This window comes from Dendropsophus ebraccatus, chromosome 5, assembly GCF_027789765.1.
Source record: "Dendropsophus ebraccatus isolate aDenEbr1 chromosome 5, aDenEbr1.pat, whole genome shotgun sequence".
NCBI lineage: Eukaryota > Metazoa > Chordata > Amphibia > Anura > Hylidae > Dendropsophus > Dendropsophus ebraccatus.
In genome coordinates, this window is record NC_091458.1 from 124,919,462 (window position 1) to 124,937,995 (window position 18,534).

Consider the following 18,534-nt stretch of genomic DNA (forward strand, 5'->3'; position numbering starts at 1 on the left):
AAAACAAATTCCTTTTTTTCAATTTCACTGAATATTTTTTCTGGTTTCACAGCATACTTTATGGAAAAATTAAGTCTGCCATTGCAAAGTACAATTAGTGACGCAAAAAATAAAAATTGCCCGGTCCTGAAGGGGTTAAAATGTCACAATGCAGCTAGATCTCTGTCATAGTGCAGTTGCAGTGTTGGACACATCCATCGCAACCTGATCTTATAGCGTCAGTTGCAACTGCACACCAACCAGGAGCTAGCCATACTGCAACAAGTACCCTTTAGGGTACAAACCCACTTGCCGGATCTGCAGCGAGTCTCCTTGCTGCGTTTTTGCAGCGAGACTCGCTGCAGATCCCAGCCCTATACTTTCATTAGCAGAGAAACTCCATCCCTACATCCCTGCTGCGATTTTGTCTGCAGCCCTCCCCATTAACCCCCTAGCCGCCGGACATTATACATTACCGGGTCCCCGTTCCTGCTTGCTTCGGGGCTCCCGGTGTCTTCACGGCCCGCCCGGCCAATGAGTGCGCTGCGGCGGGGCAGCGCACTGATTGGCCGGGCGGAACGTGCCGGGAGCCGCAGAAGCAAGCAGGAGCGGGGACCTGGTAATGTATATCCTGCCCGCCCCCCCCCCCCTGCAGCCTTGTTCGCCTGGGGCCCGGGGCGATCGGGCTGCGGGGGGCGATCGTAGAGCCGGGGGGTGCGGGGGGCGATCATGCGGCCGGGGGGTTCGGGGGGCGATCATGCGGCCGGGGGGTTCGGGGCTGCAGGGGGGGCCGGCAGGATATACATTACCAGGTCCCGGCTCCTGCTTGCTTCGGCGGCTCCCGGCATGTTCCGACCGGCCAATCAGTGCGCTGCCCCGCCGCAGCGCACTGATTGGCCGGGCGGGCCGTGAAGACACCGGGAGCCCCGAAGCAAGCAGGAACGGGGACCCGGTAATGTATAATGTCCGGCGGCTAGGGGGTAAATGGGGAGGGCTGCAGACAAAATCGCAGCAGGGATGTACATCCCTGCTGCGAGTTTCTCTGCTAATGAAAGTATAGGGCTGGGATCTGCAGCGAGTCTCGCTGCAAAAACGCAGCAAGGAGACTCGCTGCAGATCCGGCAAGTGGGTTTGTACCCTTAAGCAGGATTACAAGATATGGTTAGTTCCCCAGGATGCTTGGCACAATCTATGCAGAGTTTCTTCAAAAACTGTGCCTAAGTGTACCTAGATAGGTACCCTTAAGGTAAGGCAGGGAAGTAGCTAGGATTCATGGAGCCCCACAGCAAAAACTGTACAGGGCCCCATGTATACGGCGCCCCCCATACTCACATGACCCGGCGCAGTCCCACGATGAGAGACTCGCAGTGGTATGGGTGTGCGAGCTACTCCTCTAGGATGCCGTCCCAGGGAGCTATGCCACTGAGGTAAGGTAAACTGGGGTCTCACTAAATATGGATTCTCTTCTGCTAACACACCTAGTATTTTGTTAATTCATAAAAATACACCATTAACCCTTACTTTGCAGCAGTTTTTTTGTATTGTAGATATATATGCCTATAGCAAATCTTAACCTTATTACGCTATGTTAAATGCAGACAAGTTACGAAAAATACCAGAGCCTAGATGACAACTAGCGCCCATTTCTTTTCCTTCTACCAAAACTTTTCAGATGGATTTGATATTCAGTCAGTCGTAAAGCAACTAATTGGAAAAGTGTCTGTACAGTGATATAATGGATGGCACAAAGCACATTAGAGACATTCCACAGACTTCATTAGACTTGTTCCATACTTTCCTTAATTAACAAGAACATGGTAAGGCGGGTGCTAGAGCGTTTGTGTAATCCATGATGCACATTCAAATAAGGAGGTAAAATAGTTCATTAAAAATAATCTACTACAGTCTGCTACACACAGATTTACTGTTCTGCTACAACCAAAAGTTATTTAAAGAGGTATTCCTACAGAATCTCAGCTTGTTATTCCCTATTCATAGGACAAGAGAGAACAAGCTAATCGGTAGGGGGTCTGACTGCATGCCGGAGTGGCATGATTGATCCATTAATTTAAGGGACGACTGTGACAGGGTTTTGGCTTGTTATTCCCTTTATCCTATGTTGGCTTGTTATTTCCTATAGCCTATGGATAGCGGATACAAGCCTAAATGAGAATACGCCCTTTTTACTACACAAAAAACGTCTGTAGCAATTTTTACATTAAAGTGGAACTCCAGCGAAAAATTTTCTCTCAAATCAACTGGTACCAGAAAGTTAAGATTTCTAATTTACTTCTATTTGAAAATCTCAAGTCTTCCAGTACTTATCAGCTGCTGTACGTCCACTAAACCTAGGGAGGAAAGCTCTTTAGTGCACTCTTTCCCGTCCAGTATCATGTAACAAAATGATGCCGGGCGGGAAAGAGTCCACTTCAGCACTTCTTCATCCATAGGTTCCATGTTCCAAGGATTTAAGTAAACTTAATGGTAGCTCAAACTAATTTGTATGTAGTAGTGTATTATACACAGTTTTGGTAGAATTGATGATGTTTACGGGCCTGGGGCTGAATATTTAAAAATCCAAAGAAAAGACAAGTATTGAATTGGGGGCATTTTATACTTTGTCCCACTGCACAGCATCGCCATGCCCCACAAACATTGAGGCAACTCTAAAAATGTTTACGTTACAATGATAATACACATTGCCCACCCCGAGATGACCCCACTTATGACTTTCTTTGCAAACTTGACACTAAAATGTTTTAAATTCTTAGCCTTATTTTATAGAGACATACATTCCTAAATAGGCCACTGCCATAAGAGTCACCACCTCTATGTGAGTAATGTTTACACCGCTACCCTCCTCTTTTAGAGCCTTGCTGCCAAAACTACTTCAGCTTGTGACACTGTGCCCAACAACCACAAAGGCCGCCCCTACAAAGGTTGTGCAACCACTACCAAGGAGGGAGAGCAGGGCTTTTTGCAACAACATGTTAATGAGGAGAAACAGCACTCGACTCCAATTTGGGCGTAGCTTTTTCAACCCAGTTCTTCTGATATGAATGGAGCCTAATTGCAAAACCACACTCAGGCTATGTTCCCACACAGTATTTCGTAAGTGTTTTGCACCCAAAACCAGGAGTGGATTGAAAACACAGAAAGGCTATGTTGACACACAGTTAAATTTAGTGAATGGGTGCCATTTAATGGCAAATAACGGCCGTTATTTCAATACAGCTGTTTACAATAACGGCAATTATTTCCCCTTAAATGGCGGCCATCCACTAGATTTCGACTGTGGGTGAACATAGCCTTTCTGTGTTTTCAGTCTACTCCTGGTTTTGGATGCAAAATACTGACCAAAATATTGAGCAAAAATACTGTGTAGGAACATGGAGACAAGAGTCAGGCTGTTTCTGTAAGCAGGTGGCCATGTTTTTCTAATCCTTTACCAAATCTGCTACAAATTTGTACTTTCGCACCCACTGATCTCTCAAAAACTAAATAACCACTACGTGCATCCCAGACTGACACAGACTGAGTTCTGCACATTCTTAAAAATATTACAGGTATTACTATAACTTTTTTTTTTTTTTTTTAAGCTCAAAACTCATAAAGTGTCAGGCTATCATTTCATTGGATAATACTAGAGATGAGCGAACCAGGTTCGGGTTTGAGTCCATCTGAACCAGTTTGTTCGGCATTTGATTAGCGGGGGCTGCTGAACTTGGATAAGGCTCTAAGGTTGTCTGGAAAACATGGATACAGCCAATGACTATATCCATGTTTTCCACATAGCCTTAGGGCTTTATCCAAGTTTAGCAGCCACAGCTAATCAAATGACGAAAGTTCGGGTTCGGATGGACTTGAGCATGCTCGAGGTTCGCTCATCTCTAGATAATACCAATGACCTTGACTTTATGTGAAGCCCATGGCTGTCAGAAAACGCAGTGTAATGTAAAGAAGTTGCCGTGACATTTTTAGACATAGGCCACCAATGTTAAAGGGGAAGTCCGGGCAAAATAATTTTTAAGATATATTAAAAGTTATGAAAATTACTAATAAGACACTTTCTATGGGAAATGCACCAATAGTGCATTTTCCCTGCACTTACTACTGCATGGCCTGTTCAGGTCCCTGCAAAGTTGGTGACGTCATGTCAAATAAACTGCCAACTCCTGCTGCTCCAGTCTGTCCCACCGCTGGAGCAGGAGACGGCAGTTTATGTGATGTGACATCACCAACTTTACAGAGACCTGAACAGGCCATGCTGTAGTAAGTGCAGGGGAAATGCACTATAGGTGTGTTTCCCATAATAGGTATCAATTAGTAATTTTCTTTTGTTTGGCAATAACATCTTAAAATTATTTTGCCCAGACTTCCCCTTTAAAGGAACCCAAGAACCACTATATATGGAAAGCTAAAACTACAACATTGTACTATACAGCCAGCATGGAGGCCTAGAGCGCAGACATGGAGTACACGGGGACACATAACTGTACAATTAAATCATGTTCCTTAAGAAAATTAAGTGCATTACAATTCCCTTCCATAACAGAGCAGCTGCTTTGGTTGAAAGTGATTGATGTAAAATCATTTTAAGTCACACAAGCAGGTGTTTTCACTGAGGAAAAAAAAAATGGTAGACAAGAATTAAATCTAAAGGGGAAAAATTAAAGTATAATTATAACAGGATCATAACAGCAGACTAACACACAGGTTTCTGCATTTTATCCCCTTCCCTCCCGGGCCACTTTTCATTTGTGCACTTTAATTCTTTTCTCGTGTGGTTCACATTTTTTTCACCTACAGACCCATGAGCCCTTATTTTTTGCATTTTTTGCAATGACAGACCTACAGTAATTTGTCTGCTTAAAAAAATAAAAATTTATAATAAAGTGTTTGAAATTGCTCTATTACCATCCATATAATGCTTTTAATTTTTAGTCTATGGGGCTATTTGAGGTACATTTTTTACACCATGATCTGTACTTTCTATTGGCAGCTTGCTTGCGCATATGCTACTTTTTAATCACTTTTATCATTCCGCTGCAAGAATGTAAAGCCCCTTCCCACTTAACCAAGCTCCGCTGGGCTAATACATTACCTGCCCGAGAAGCAAGCAGGGGAGCAGGCAGGTAATGTAGTAACCAGGCAGCAGTGGGTTAAATTGCTTTATATCTTTCTAAAATCAACCAATTATGGCTTCTGCGTCAACACCCTCCTTCCTCCTGGCCCCCACCTTCCATGTCAGAGAACACGTGTTCTCCCTCTCTTCAATGGGCAGGGTTAGCTCTTCTAACCCTGCCCACTGAAGATAGGGAGGGTATGTGATCCACTGACAGCACATGCTTTCCTCCAGCAAGAGCTCATTTTAAAGGGGTTATCCAGTGCTACAAAAATATGGCCATTTCTTCCCCTATCTTGTCTCAGATTGGGTGGGGTTTGGAACTTCCATTGAAGTAAATGGAGCTTAACTGCAGACCACACCTGAACTGGAAACAAGAGAGGGGGAAAAGTGGCCATGTTTTTGTAGCACTGGATAACCCCTTTAACACCCATGTGCTAGCTCATTCACTGTCGTGATGATTCACTATGCTGTGTACCTAAGCACTTCCCTCCCACTGCCCTCAGTGTATGGCATTAAACAGTGCTGCTACATCTCCTCATCCCTCCTCTGCATTCCCCCTCCCCCCTGCACTCCAGCACTCTGTGTGGCCTTACACAATATGTTGTCCTAGCCGTCTGTCCTCTTCCCCATACGTCTCCTTTCCACACTCTGGCCCTAGAGCACAGCAGAGCTGAGTAGGCGCATTGTCGTTTAATATACCTTGGTGATTCAAGCACTTCCGATGTGAGTTTGGTAAGTAATTACAAGCCTATTTTGTGTACACTGTAAAATGAATAAATAAAATATTGCCAGGAGGTGTTTGAAAGCATATTATAATATATTTTATTTTATTTAGAAAAACTTGTAGCTCGGGAACGGCGGCAGCTAGAAAGACGGGAATTAGCTCAAACTTCTCAGGGGGACTCGGTAAGACCAGCTAGGTTTGGGAGCATTTAATTTTTTAGCTCTTAGGTACCCCTTTAAGAAGGAAGGGGCTTTACATTCTTGGAGCTAAATAAAAACTCCGCTGCAAGTATGTGAAGCCATAGAAAATGACAAGACACAAGATCGCAGCATAAACTAGTGACAGAAATACTGAACAGAACAATTTATTACATACATCACTCTGTTCAGCCAACCATTCTCCTGATATGCAAGAGAATAGGCGTTGTGCTGTGCAACTCCCTCCACCCTCCAGCTGCTTATTGACAGCTTTTTGCCTATACACAGTATAGACAGACAACTTCCAATTAGCGGCTGGTGGGCAGAGTGTGCTGGTGATCATGAATATCCAGGCCTACTGAGCACACATACATAATGGAGAGGACTAATTATATTTCTTGTTGTTTAGCAGAATATCTCTGAATGAGCTGCACAAAACAAATTCCCCCATTTCGTAGCTGTACCACAATCTGTTAAATTATATTTTACCAGGAAAAGCACCCAGGCCCCTCCCTAACTTATTCAATGAACCAACCACCACAACATCAGCAGCAGCAGAGAGTTCTTTAGCCTCTCTGTTTTTAAGAGGGGAAAAAAAATCTTAGTTCGTGATGATACCTGGAATAAACAAATATACATAATCTTTTGTGTTTCCATGATGGTGACACTTCACTTGCCAAGATTACAAGCCTAGGAAGACCCCTGTACTGAACAATGATATCTTTGTACATTTTGGTCAAATTGCCTCTCCTTCATTTAGTCTTTTATTTTTTTCAACCAGTACAATAATAAAAATCTGCATTCAGAAGACTGAACCTGGCTTTCTGGTAAGTATAGCTTTGTTTTAAAGCATGAGAACTAAAAATTTACCTTGTTTAGTAAGAGCCTCCTGGAGAGCAGGTGTGATCATTTCTCTTGGTTCCTCAGTTGCTTGCTTGTCAGAGTTCTGCGGAGATCTCCCTACAGTTACCACTTCTGAAGAGATATCCTGATTCCTCTGGGAAAATAAAAATAAGCAAACTTTACTTAAAGTGTCTAAATCTAAATCAACAGTAGATGTGATATAAAGCAATTTTGCAATTTACATTCATTATATATTTTTTTAAGTTATCATGGAAAACACGGGACTTCTTTTTTTTCTGACTTTTTTTCTCAAAAAACAGAAAAGAATCAGAAAACAGGAAGTCCTGTGTATCCCAGGCCATCTGAGCACTCGCAGAGAGAAGGCAGTCATGTGATTGGTGGACACAGTGAGCTATGACTCTCTGTACCGTCTGGTATTGCTGTGTTTGTTATGTTTTTTTAAACCAGTCAGAAAATCTGCCTTCTGGAGACTGAACCTGGGTTTCTGGTAAGTTCAGCTTTGTTTTACAGCATAACAAAAAAAAAAAAAAAATAATGAATGTATATTGCAAACTTGCTTTATATCACATATACAGTGGGTTTACATTTCAAAAGTTATAATAACAGTGACACTTTAAAGACAGACTGGGCAAGGTAGCAAATAATAAAATATCAACTTTTTATTTTAATCCACAGCTTCCTTTTGTATTTATTGTGAGCTGGTGTTCAAGAGTTCAACATTAAAACTTACAAGATTGATGATTGATTCTCTGCCTGAACAATATCCTATTCCATTCTTATGAGAGTGTGAGTCTGGGTATGCTTAAACATTTTTATAAGTTTTTGTTTTTTAAATTGCATTTTTTTGATGGATTAACCCTTGAGCATGCCCTCCATGGTGCACAGCTTTTCTATTCTCTCTATTTCAGTGGGATGGTTCAGAGCTGCGCTGATTTCCAGTAGTATGTACATATATACACACACACACGTTCTTCCTGGACTTACCTGGGCTCTTACTGAGCTGAAGAATGCCACAAGGCACTTAAAGTGAATCTGTATCCACCTCTATCCCTCCCCAAATCACCAATACAGTTCTGTAGCCTTCCTTAATGCATGCCTGTTCCCAATGTCCATTAGTCTCCTGGTGCCAGTATTCTGGGTAGAATGATTTATTCTGAAGGCGCAGGAACAAGAAGGCAAGGCCCAGAGCATTCGTGCCCTAAACCTGTAGTACCTCTCTCTTCTTCCCCACCTTTCTTCGGTTTAGGTACACCCTTGGGCTAGATATTCATCTTTGGCAGGGCCAGAGCACAGGCATGCATTGAGGAAGGCTACAGAACAGTATCATTGAGGGCCGGGGGGGGGGGGAATTCAAGATTCACTGTAAGCCATATTTACATGTTAACATCTCAGATGGCAGATTAAAAAATATATATATAAAAATGAAAACCGGTGTGATCTCAGACACAGGGGCTTGCCACATGGTATAAAAGGGCTTACCTTATTATACAATAGAAAGGTTCTCAGAGACTACTTTTGGGTAGTTACCCTTTTGGCGAGAGATTGTTGACTGCTATACAGAACTCGCACTCAGCAATATTTTGCCCAGTTTACAGACTTTGATTCTTTATTCTGAAGTGCTGCTGGAACTATTTGCTTCTAGATTTCAAGACGGGGCACTCGTTTGTTCCTCATTCCCCGCTCACTGCCGCCGCTATTGCACACGTCGAATGCAAGCGGGATAAGTGCAGGAAGGGCCGCAGGGAGCTGCTCGGGTGATTGTTAGATCGTCCTGGGAGCCCATAGAGGATAGCAGTGGTCTGCTGCCGTGGCTCCTATTCCACGGAAAGATGGCAGCAGATCGCCGCTATCTTTGTTGTTTGTCTTTCAAAGACAAATGACAGCCATTGTTCATGTCAGCTGATTGGTGCCTACTGTTACACGGGACAATTATCGGCCGTGACGGCTGAGATCTGCCAAATACAGCCGATAATCGTTCCATGTAATAAGGTCTTTAGTCTGCAGTGTTATCATGGCTGAGAAACCTAGACTGCTACAGAGGAACTCCGGCTCTGCATGGGATCCAATGACAGTCTGGTTCGAGTGTATAGGCCTTGTGGCAAGTGCTTCAATCCTGCATTTGTTGTGGAGCAACACACTGTCCCAATTGTTGGTGTGGGAATCTGGGCAGCCATTACATGTGTCAGTCTGTCACCCCTAGTAGTGATACAAGTGTCACTTACTGCTCAGTGATACATGCAGGGCAGACACATGTTTCCTCATATGGGCAGGGCTTCAAAGTGACAATTTTCAGCAGGATATTGCTCGCCCAAATACAGCAAAGGTTACCCAGAAATGCTTGGTTTACCCAGTTGCCAGATTCAATCGCCAATTAAGCATTTATGGGACCAGCTGGGACATCCGCTTAAAGCAACACTGTACCCACAATCTGACCCCCCCCCCCCAACCACTTGTACCTTCGGATAGCTGTTTTTAATCCAAGATCTGTCCTGGGGTCCATTCGGCAGGTCATGCAGTTATTGTCCTAAAAAACAACTTTTAAACTGCCAGCCCCATGCCCAACGGCCGGGGCTTAGATTGTGCATGCATTAGATTGTCTCCTATTCCTCAACTGTGTCAGCCCGGCACATGGGCTGGATCGTTAAGACACCTGTGCAATGTTCAGAAAGCAGAAAATGTTTCAGTGGCATTCCTAATGATGAAGAGGGTGGGGAGGAGGTACGGAGGGGTGGTGCAAAGGTAGGGCACAGATACTCTAAGCCCCGGCCATTGTTGCAAGTTTAAGTGTTGTTTTTTAGGACAATAACTGCATCACCTGCCAAACGGATCGCAGGACAGATCTTGAATTAAAAGCAGCTATCTGAAGGTACAAGTGGTTTGGAGGGGACAGATTGTGGGTACAGAGTCTCTTTAAGCAAACTGAGTGAGCAGGATATACAGGCCCAGCTGCAACATACAATATATGTGGGTAAATGTGCCACAGGATGCCCCCATGCCAAACGTATCTCATCTTGTATCCAGGCTAGGGGTGCCACAACAGTGCACTAGAGCCTCCTTTCAAATCACACAGTTCTCTCACATAAATGTATCCTTTCACTCCAATATCATAATCACATATATCATGAAATTCACACAAAAAATTTCATTGGATTTCAACAACTCCTTCTTGTTGTTCTTTTTTCCTCTATCTTTAGTAAGTGTGGTTATGTTGCTCACGGCTGACTTCTAGCCGCTCCTAGTAAAACTCACTGACCATCAAAACAAAAGCCATCAGCAGTGTTATACAGGTCTATCCCCAGAAACACTGGTCACATCTGGTTCATTTACGACCAGTTATGAGCCTTCATCTCCATTGTTGCATACACTACCCAGGCACTACTAACAGACAATCCAGTGTATAGACTTGTTAGTATGTCCACCATCAGTCATTTAGCGACAGGACAGAGGTTACATTTACATAGAACATCAGTATTCATAACCATCAATGATCTGAAGTCTGCATTGTTGACACCAGTCAATAATAAAACACTACAATCCATCCCATGTGTCAGGAATACATTAGCAGCCACTGTGACTATTTGCAGCTACAAATAAAGTGCTGTTTGTTGCAAAAACTGCTGATATATTACCTTAAGAAGACTATGGCGAAAAAAAAAAAAAAAGTGCCCGGGATAGGTACTGAAGAGCAACACTGTACAGGAACTGTAGCCTGAAAACTAGCAAGCAGCTAAAAAATGGTAGATATTCACATATACCCAAAACATACAGCTAGGGTATTTTAGATTGTGATCCTAAATGGGGATAGGGACCAACATTTACAAAACTAAGTGCTGCTTAATCAGTTGGTGCTATACAAATAAAAGCATTATATACACGTCGGGACACATCCACCATGTAACTACTCACTTAGTGGGGCTTGTCTCTGATATAGTCCACAGCACTAGAGAACCACTCACCATTATATAAAGGGGAATGACTGGGGGTGGAAAGAAAAGTAACCCCCATGCCTCTTCACTTTATTAGAACACAGTTGTAGTTACCGACTCTAGTGCACAACTACGGTGCCATCGTCCCTGTAAGGCCAACGCACCTTATCTTTCATTTCCATTTTTGAATTTTTACTTTATCTCCTCAAAAGCAATAATTCTGCAAGTTTCTGTAGTTTTAAATTTTTTATTCACTATGCAGTAAAACATGTTTGTTCACCAAATTCTTAACCTTATAACTTTTATTTTTCCCTGAGAGCTGTGTGATCTTTTTTTCACATGTAGTCTTTAGTGGTAGTGATGGTATATGAAAAAGAAAAAAAACATGAATTACTAACCGGTAATTGCTTTTCCTCGAAGCCCATGACGGCACCCATGGAGAGGTCCACCTCCCGCTCCTCTGGACAGGAAACAGTTCACTGGATCCATAAAAGAAGAGACCGCCCCTTCATCGCCAGTTCGTTACCAAGGAAACTCAGGAGCATATCTAAATCTTCTTTGGAAAATCAATATATTTTCATTTCTTTTTTTTTTTAAAACTTCTACTAGTTTAATATCATATAATACTTCTTATATGACTATCTCAATACAAAGTCTTACTACTAGTGTAAGGTCAATATATACAATATTAGGGAGGGTATTAGGCGGGTGCCGTCATGGGCTTCGAGGAAAAGCAATTACCGGTTAGTAATTCATGTTTTCCCTCTCGCCCTATGACGGCACCCATGGAGACTAGAATAGGAATTACGCCTAGGGTGGGACCACTGCCTGCAATACCCTTCTCCCAAAGATTAAGTCTTCTTGAGAGGATAACTGGAGCCTATAATGCTTAAAAAAGGTATGGGGGGAGCTCCACGTAGCAGCCCTGCATATTTGCTCAATAGACACTGAGGCTCTCTCTGCCCAGGATGTGGCTACTGAACGGGTAGAGTGAGCTCCGAACCCTGATGGTACTTCGATACCTGCGGTTATATAGGCAGAGGAAATGGTGTTCTTAATCCACTTAGCTATCACCTGGGCAGATGCAGCCTTCCCTCTATTCTTTCCCTGAAAGAGTATTAAAATATTATTGGAAAGCCTCCACTGTTCTGTATTCTGTAGATAATGAATAAGACATCTCCTGACATCTAGACAGTGAAAACGAGACTCCCCCTCATTAGAGGGGTTGGGGCAGAATGAGGGGAGTACCACTTCTTGGGATCTGTGGAAATCAGAAACTACTTTGGGAAGGAAGGCTGGGTCTGGAGATAGTATCACCCTATCCTCTCTAATAGACATATAGGGTTGCTGAATGGAGAAAGCTGATATTTCTCCTACTCTCCTGGCCGAGGTAATAGCTAGAAGGAAGGCTAACTTCTGAGAGAGAATCTTGATGGAGAGATCTGCTAAGGGTTCAAACGGAGGTTCTGTTAGCTGGGAGAGAACTAGATTCAAATCCCACGGTGGGAGCTTGGGCTTGATGGAAGGGAAGATTCTATCTGTTGCCCTCATGAACCTCCTAACCCAGGGATGTTCCGCCAGTTTAAAGTCAAAGAGGGAACTAAGAGCTGAAATCTGGACCCTAATAGTACTAGGCCTTAATCTCTTATTTAGACCTTCCTGTAGGAAATCTAGTACTACTGGGATATCTGGTGGAACTAATACATTAATGGGTTTGTTTACAAACCTACAAAATGCTCTCCAAGTTCTAAGATATATCTCTGATGTGACTCTCTTTTTACTGGCCAGGAGGGTGGTGATGACCTGCTCTGAAAGCCCCCTGTCTATGAGGATCTGCCTCTCAATAGCCATGCTGTCAGGTGGAGATTCTTGACTTCCGGATGGTAAATTGGACCCTGACTGAGAAGATCCGGAGTCTCTGGTAGAACCCAGGGATCTGTAACTGACATGACCCTCAACCAAGAGAACCACACCCTCCTGGGCCAGAATGGAGCTATCATGATGACCAGAGCTTTGTCCTGCCTGACCTTCCTGAGAACTCTGGGGATCATCCTGAACGGGGGGAAGGCATACAGGAGTCCCTGATTCCAAGGATGGGCTAGCGCATCTATCCCTATCGGGTTGTCTGATGGGCTCAGGGAGAAGAACCTCTCTACCTTTTTGTTCGCTTTGGAGGCGAAGAGATCTATTACTGGAAGACCCCATTTGGCACAGATCTGCTGAAACACTTCTACTGACAAGCTCCACTCCCCCTGGTTTAACTGGTGTCTGCTCAGGTAGTCTGCTTTTACATTCTCTGACCCCTTTAGATGTAGTGCTGTGAGGGAGGAGAGATGAGGTTCTACCAGTCTGAAGATGAAGTGTGCGACTCTCATTAGCTCTCTGGATCTTGTGCCCCCCTGGTGATTTATGTATGCTACTACCGATGAGTTGTCTGACTGGACCTTTACATGTCTGTCTCTTAGAAGGGGTAGGGCCTGGGATAGGGACATGAAGACTGCCCTCAGCTCTCTGACGTTCTGAGACAAGGCAGCTTCCTCTGGCTTCCATAACCCCTGGAGCATGATGTCTGTTGTGTAGGCTCCCCAGCCCCGAGGGCTGGCATCGGTAGTTAGGATGACTTTGTCTGAGCGTACCCAGGGAACCCCCTTTTCCAGATTTTTTCTCTGGGTCCACCAACTTAGGGAACGTACTGTCTGTGGAGAGAGAACACATAGAGAGTCTAAGGAGTCTGTAGATCTATCCCATTGAGAGAGGATCTGTGTCTGCAGTGTTCTGGAATGATACTGGGCCCAGGGGACTGCGGGAATGCAAGAGGTCATTAGACCTAGAACTGACATGGCCTCTCTGACTGTAGTGCTCTGACTGTACATGAGGTGTTCTATTTTAGTCAGTAACTGGGTCACTTTACTAGCAGGTAGGAAACATTTCTGAACACGGGAATCTAGGAGAATTCCTAAGAATTGGCAGGTGTGAGAAGGGGTCTTGACTGATTTCTCCTCATTTATTTCCCATCCTAATTTCTTAAAAATGACTTCCGCCTGTGTGATCTGAGATTGTAAGATCTCCGGAGATTCAGCCACCAGGAGAAAATCATCTAAGTATGGAACAATGATGATATCTTGTTCCCTTACATGTGCCATCACCTCTGCCATAACTTTTGTGAATATTCTGGGGGCCTGTGAAATACCGAAAGGCATGGCCCTGTATTGTAAGTGGAGGAAGGAGCCCTTGAACCACACCGCAACCCTGAGGAATCTCTGGTGTTCTGGGTGAACTGGAATGTGATAGTACGCATCCCTGAGGTCAAGGGTCGCCATGGAGCAATCTCTAGAAAGATTCAGAATGGCTGAAGATATAGTTTCCATTCTGAATCTTTCATAGGTAAGGAACCTGTTAAGGGGCTTTAAATTAATTATGGTACGAAAGGTACCATTTGGCTTCCTGACCAGGAAGAGAGTGGAGTAGAAGCCTGCTCCCCTCTCTTCCGCTGGTACAGCGACCAATACCTGTTTATCCAGGAGAGACTGCACCTCAAGTTCCATGGCCTGTTGACGCTCTGGATCCCGGAATTGAGTGGTGACAAATCTACTGCCTGGAGGGGACACAAACGAAATTTTTAAACCATCCTTTATTGTGTTCAAAATATTCTTACTGGATGATATTTTATCCCACTCCTGGCTATATAGCGAAAGGCGACCACCCACCGGGGCCTGGCGTCATTGGGGATTGGGTTTTTTGGCAGAATCAGCAGCATTGAACAACAGCCCTCTACCCCTTCTAGAGGTCCTCCATTCCCTTCTACCTGAAGGGCCTCCCCGCTGACCACCCCTACCTCTGCCCCTATAATTACTTTTGGGAGGCTGGGGTACCACTGGAAAGCCCTTCTTTCTATCTGAAGCTTTCTCAAGGACTGCATCAAGGGTGGAACCAAAGAGAAATTCCCCCTCACAGGGTACGGCACATAGTTTTGCCTTTGAAGTAATGTCCCCTTTCCAGTCCCTTAGCCAAACTGTACGCCTTGCAGAGTTGGATAAGGCAGCAAATTTGGCATTTAGTTTTAAGGTATCTGCTGAGGCTTCCGATAGAAACTTGGCTCCCTGGCTAATATTGGGGAGGGCAGCCAATAATTCTTCCTTAGGGGCATCGTCCCTAATCTTTGCGGTTAGTTCCTCAATCCAAATGTCCATAGATCTGGCTACAGATGTGGCCGCAACAAGAGGCTTAAAAGAAGAAGCAGCTGCCTCCCAACCTTTTTTAAGGTAGACCTCTGCTCTTTTGTCCATAGGGTCCTTTAGGGTAGCAGAGTCATCAAAAGGCAGGACCCCTTTCTTAGCTATCTTCGCTAAAGGTGCATCCACTTTAGGGGCTCTATCCCAAACAGCTGTCTCCTCTTCATTAAAGGGATACCTGCGCTTCATTGCCCTGGGCACGAAGAACTTTCTGTCTGGGTTGTTCCACTCTCTTTTAATCAGGTCTTTAATAGTATGGTGGATAGGGAATACCTTTCTCTTCTTTGGGGTAAGGCCCTGAAACATTCTGTCCTGTACAGTCTTGGACACAGGACTGTCCTCTAGTTCCATAGTGCGTCTTACTGCACTGACTAACGGATCAACCTCTTCTATGTTGGACTCTAAAGGTTCCGACTGGTGAGACTCGGTACCAATCTCCTCACCAAAATCCTCTGTCTCGGACATAGGATCCTCCTCATCTGCCACCGTGCTGGGACCAGGCCTAGGTTCAGACCTGGAGGATTCTCCAGTCTCCACGGGGACTAGGGTCTGTGAGGGAAGGGATGATTTAATTTCCCCTTTAATAAGCTCCTTAATGTCCCTCATGAAGGATGGTGTTTCTTCCTCCAGGAACCTATTACGACAGGAGCTGCATAATGTCTTATTGTGACTACTCAGCTTCCTGTCACACACAGGACATTCCCTGGACTTAGTACGGGATGTTTTCATCTATAAGAAAAAATATACATACTATGTGTAAATATCTCAAAGCATCATAAATATTGTGAGGGTACCAAGTTAGCCCCTGTCATACCGGTTGAGTCTCAGAAGGGGTCTCAGGATTATCTGCGCGCTCTTCCATTGGAAGTAGATGTGTCTGCAGAGTTTGCACGGAGCGTGCTGAATGCAGAGATTGGCAGCCGGGAACGTGCTGAAAATGCAGAGTGCACAGCCAGAAGCCTGCTGAAATACCTGCTCAGCGTGGACGCCACCTCGATGACTGCTGGGCTCCCCTTTTTAAATCCGGCGCCAAGGAATGGCTGGCTCCTCCCCTCCGCCGCGCGCCAGCACACCCTCTCCGGATCGTGCCAGGATAGGCTCACCTGACAGGCCCCAAGCCTGTGGCCCGGAAGAGCACGGCCCCGCCGGAACCCCTCCCCGGAAGCAGTCAGAGCGTCCCCGGACGTCAGACGCACGTGACGTCACCACGTCGACGCGCGCGTCCCGCAACCCGGAAGTGCTAGGACCGCCTGCTTACCGGAGGACGCGTGGCCGCTGACCGGAGAGCCAGGGAGGATCCGGAGGTCGTCCATCTGACAGGTGCTGGGGAGAGAGCCAGTCTTGGCAGCTGCTTCGTTAGAAGACTTACGCCGCCGGGGATGTCGGCAGTAAGGTAGGTAAGCCGGTTGCCCCATTCCCCTCTTCCTATGATGGATCCTTTGGAGAGGTGGGAGAACCACCTCCTGCCTCCTGCTCCAAAGGACAGGAAACAGAACTGGCGATGAAGGGGCGGTCTCTTCTTTTATGGATCCAGTGAACTGTTTCCTGTCCAGAGGAGCGGGAGGTGGACCTCTCCATGGGTGCCGTCATAGGGCGAGAGGGAAAAAAAGTGTCAAATTTTTTATCTATTTTTTTTTTTTACTGCAGATTTGTTTGTATTTTTAGACTCGACAATTTTATCAGAGACGCAAAATTATGAGGATCCAAGTCATTTCCCCTTGCATGATTGGAAAAAAAAAAATGTCATGTATAAAATAATCCATAGTCATTTGACAGGATATGTTCCATTAAGCCATAATGTTCAACTACATCTGTTGTTTTATATTATATCCGTTGTGCATTTGCTGCAAAGGAGACTCTCTAAAACATGGCGACTTCCATCCGGAGGTTCTAAACACTTTTTCCACTTTCACATTTTAAGATGGCAACATTGTCTTACTCCAGAAATGAATCTTAGAAACATCGAGGTTATAACTATAATATGTAGTCTGCAGCAGCCATAAGCACACTGTTATTTTGATATACAAGTAAAATTACACCACGTTTCCGGGACAAAATAAAAGAATGAGCATTTTCTGGTGTGGAGCCAGTCGCCTATATATCTGGGTTATTACACATATGTGAAAGAGGTTTGCCAGTATTTTATAACACAACGTTCCTTTATTTCAGCAAAAGACATCTATGGGATAGCTACAAAGAAAATATTAGGAAGTGGTGATGTTTCACTATAAATCCCCAGTAACACCAAGTTCTTACTCATTTCCTAAGGCACATGATATACAGTACGTACCAGTTCTAGAAATAGCAGTACACAGAAAGCAGTTTTTTTTTCTGACTAACACAATTTAGAGCACTTTAAGTGTCACTGTCGTGTTTTTTTTTTTGTTTTGTTTTTTTGCAATAATCAATAGTCCAGGCAATTTTAAGAGACTTTGTAATTGGGTTTATTAGGCAAATATGCCATTATCTGCATTCAAAAAGACTTTCCCCAGCCCCCCCTTCCTCTCTCATCCACTGCTCATTATCAGGAAATCTTGACTCTTTTACATAAGACAAGCCCTGTGTAACCTATGGAGAGGGGAGGGGGGGGGAGAAGGGAGATTAGTTGCCAGCAGAGAACAAAGTATTACACAGTTTGAGCTGTGTGAAAGCCTCTATTCAGAGGTCAGAGAGGTCAGTGCTGAGTTAAGAGGACATAGCCCAGTGATGTAGCTGTAAATTAACCCTTTGTTGTCCTGTTTTGGTGCCTCATCCCCCTCCATAGAGAACAATGAAGACAGGGGGGAGAGCTTCAAACTGCTTTCTCATTATAAAAATTCATTTTTCAGCTAATAAACTCAATTACAAAAATTTCTTTAAATTGCCTGTACTATTGATTTCTCCCCAAAAAAAAAAATTATCTATCTATATATACACACACACATACATATAATATATATATATATATTTATTTATATTATTTATTTATTTATTTTACACTAACCTAACCCTGCTGCTCTGGTTGCAGTGACTGCCCATGTGACTCCCTGTAATCTACAGTGCTTTGTTGTGGTCAAGCGTTCAACCACTGGGACCCCACCAATCATGAAAGCAGGGGGTCCCACATAACCAGCTCTGAAAGGAGCGGCGGTTGAACATGAATGCTGCTCCCACTACATTCATCCCATTGCACTGAAGATAAAATCAGGTAATGCACCTAGAAAATAAACAGAAGCCTAATTTCCATTTCCATACGAGACTTGGAGCGAGAGCTCCCAAAATTAACAATATGACATTTGTCTTATTAAAAGTGTAACAGAACTACAAAGACTGGCTGTCTGGAGCGTTGGATCCACACATACATATATATATATTCATGTATTTCAATCCCTTTTGTTCAGACCTGGTTTACAGAATTTTGAGTTTCCATAGTAACAGAACAATACTTACAAATCAGGCAAAATTATAGGGTCTGCCGGGGATGAATTGCAGCACACGTAACCTT

General features: G+C 44.2%; 1 protein-coding gene across 1 annotated transcript in view; it reads right to left on the reverse strand.

Moving 5' to 3' along the window:
* The window catches only part of LOC138792983 (S-adenosyl-L-methionine-dependent tRNA 4-demethylwyosine synthase TYW1-like), a 131,970-nt gene that overhangs the window by 84,104 nt on the left and 29,332 nt on the right, over positions 1–18,534 (reverse strand). The window contains exon 8 of the mRNA XM_069971180.1: positions 6,899–7,025. Coding sequence (XP_069827281.1) covers positions 6,899–7,025 — 127 coding nt within the window. The remainder of the gene's footprint in view (positions 1–6,898; positions 7,026–18,534) is intronic.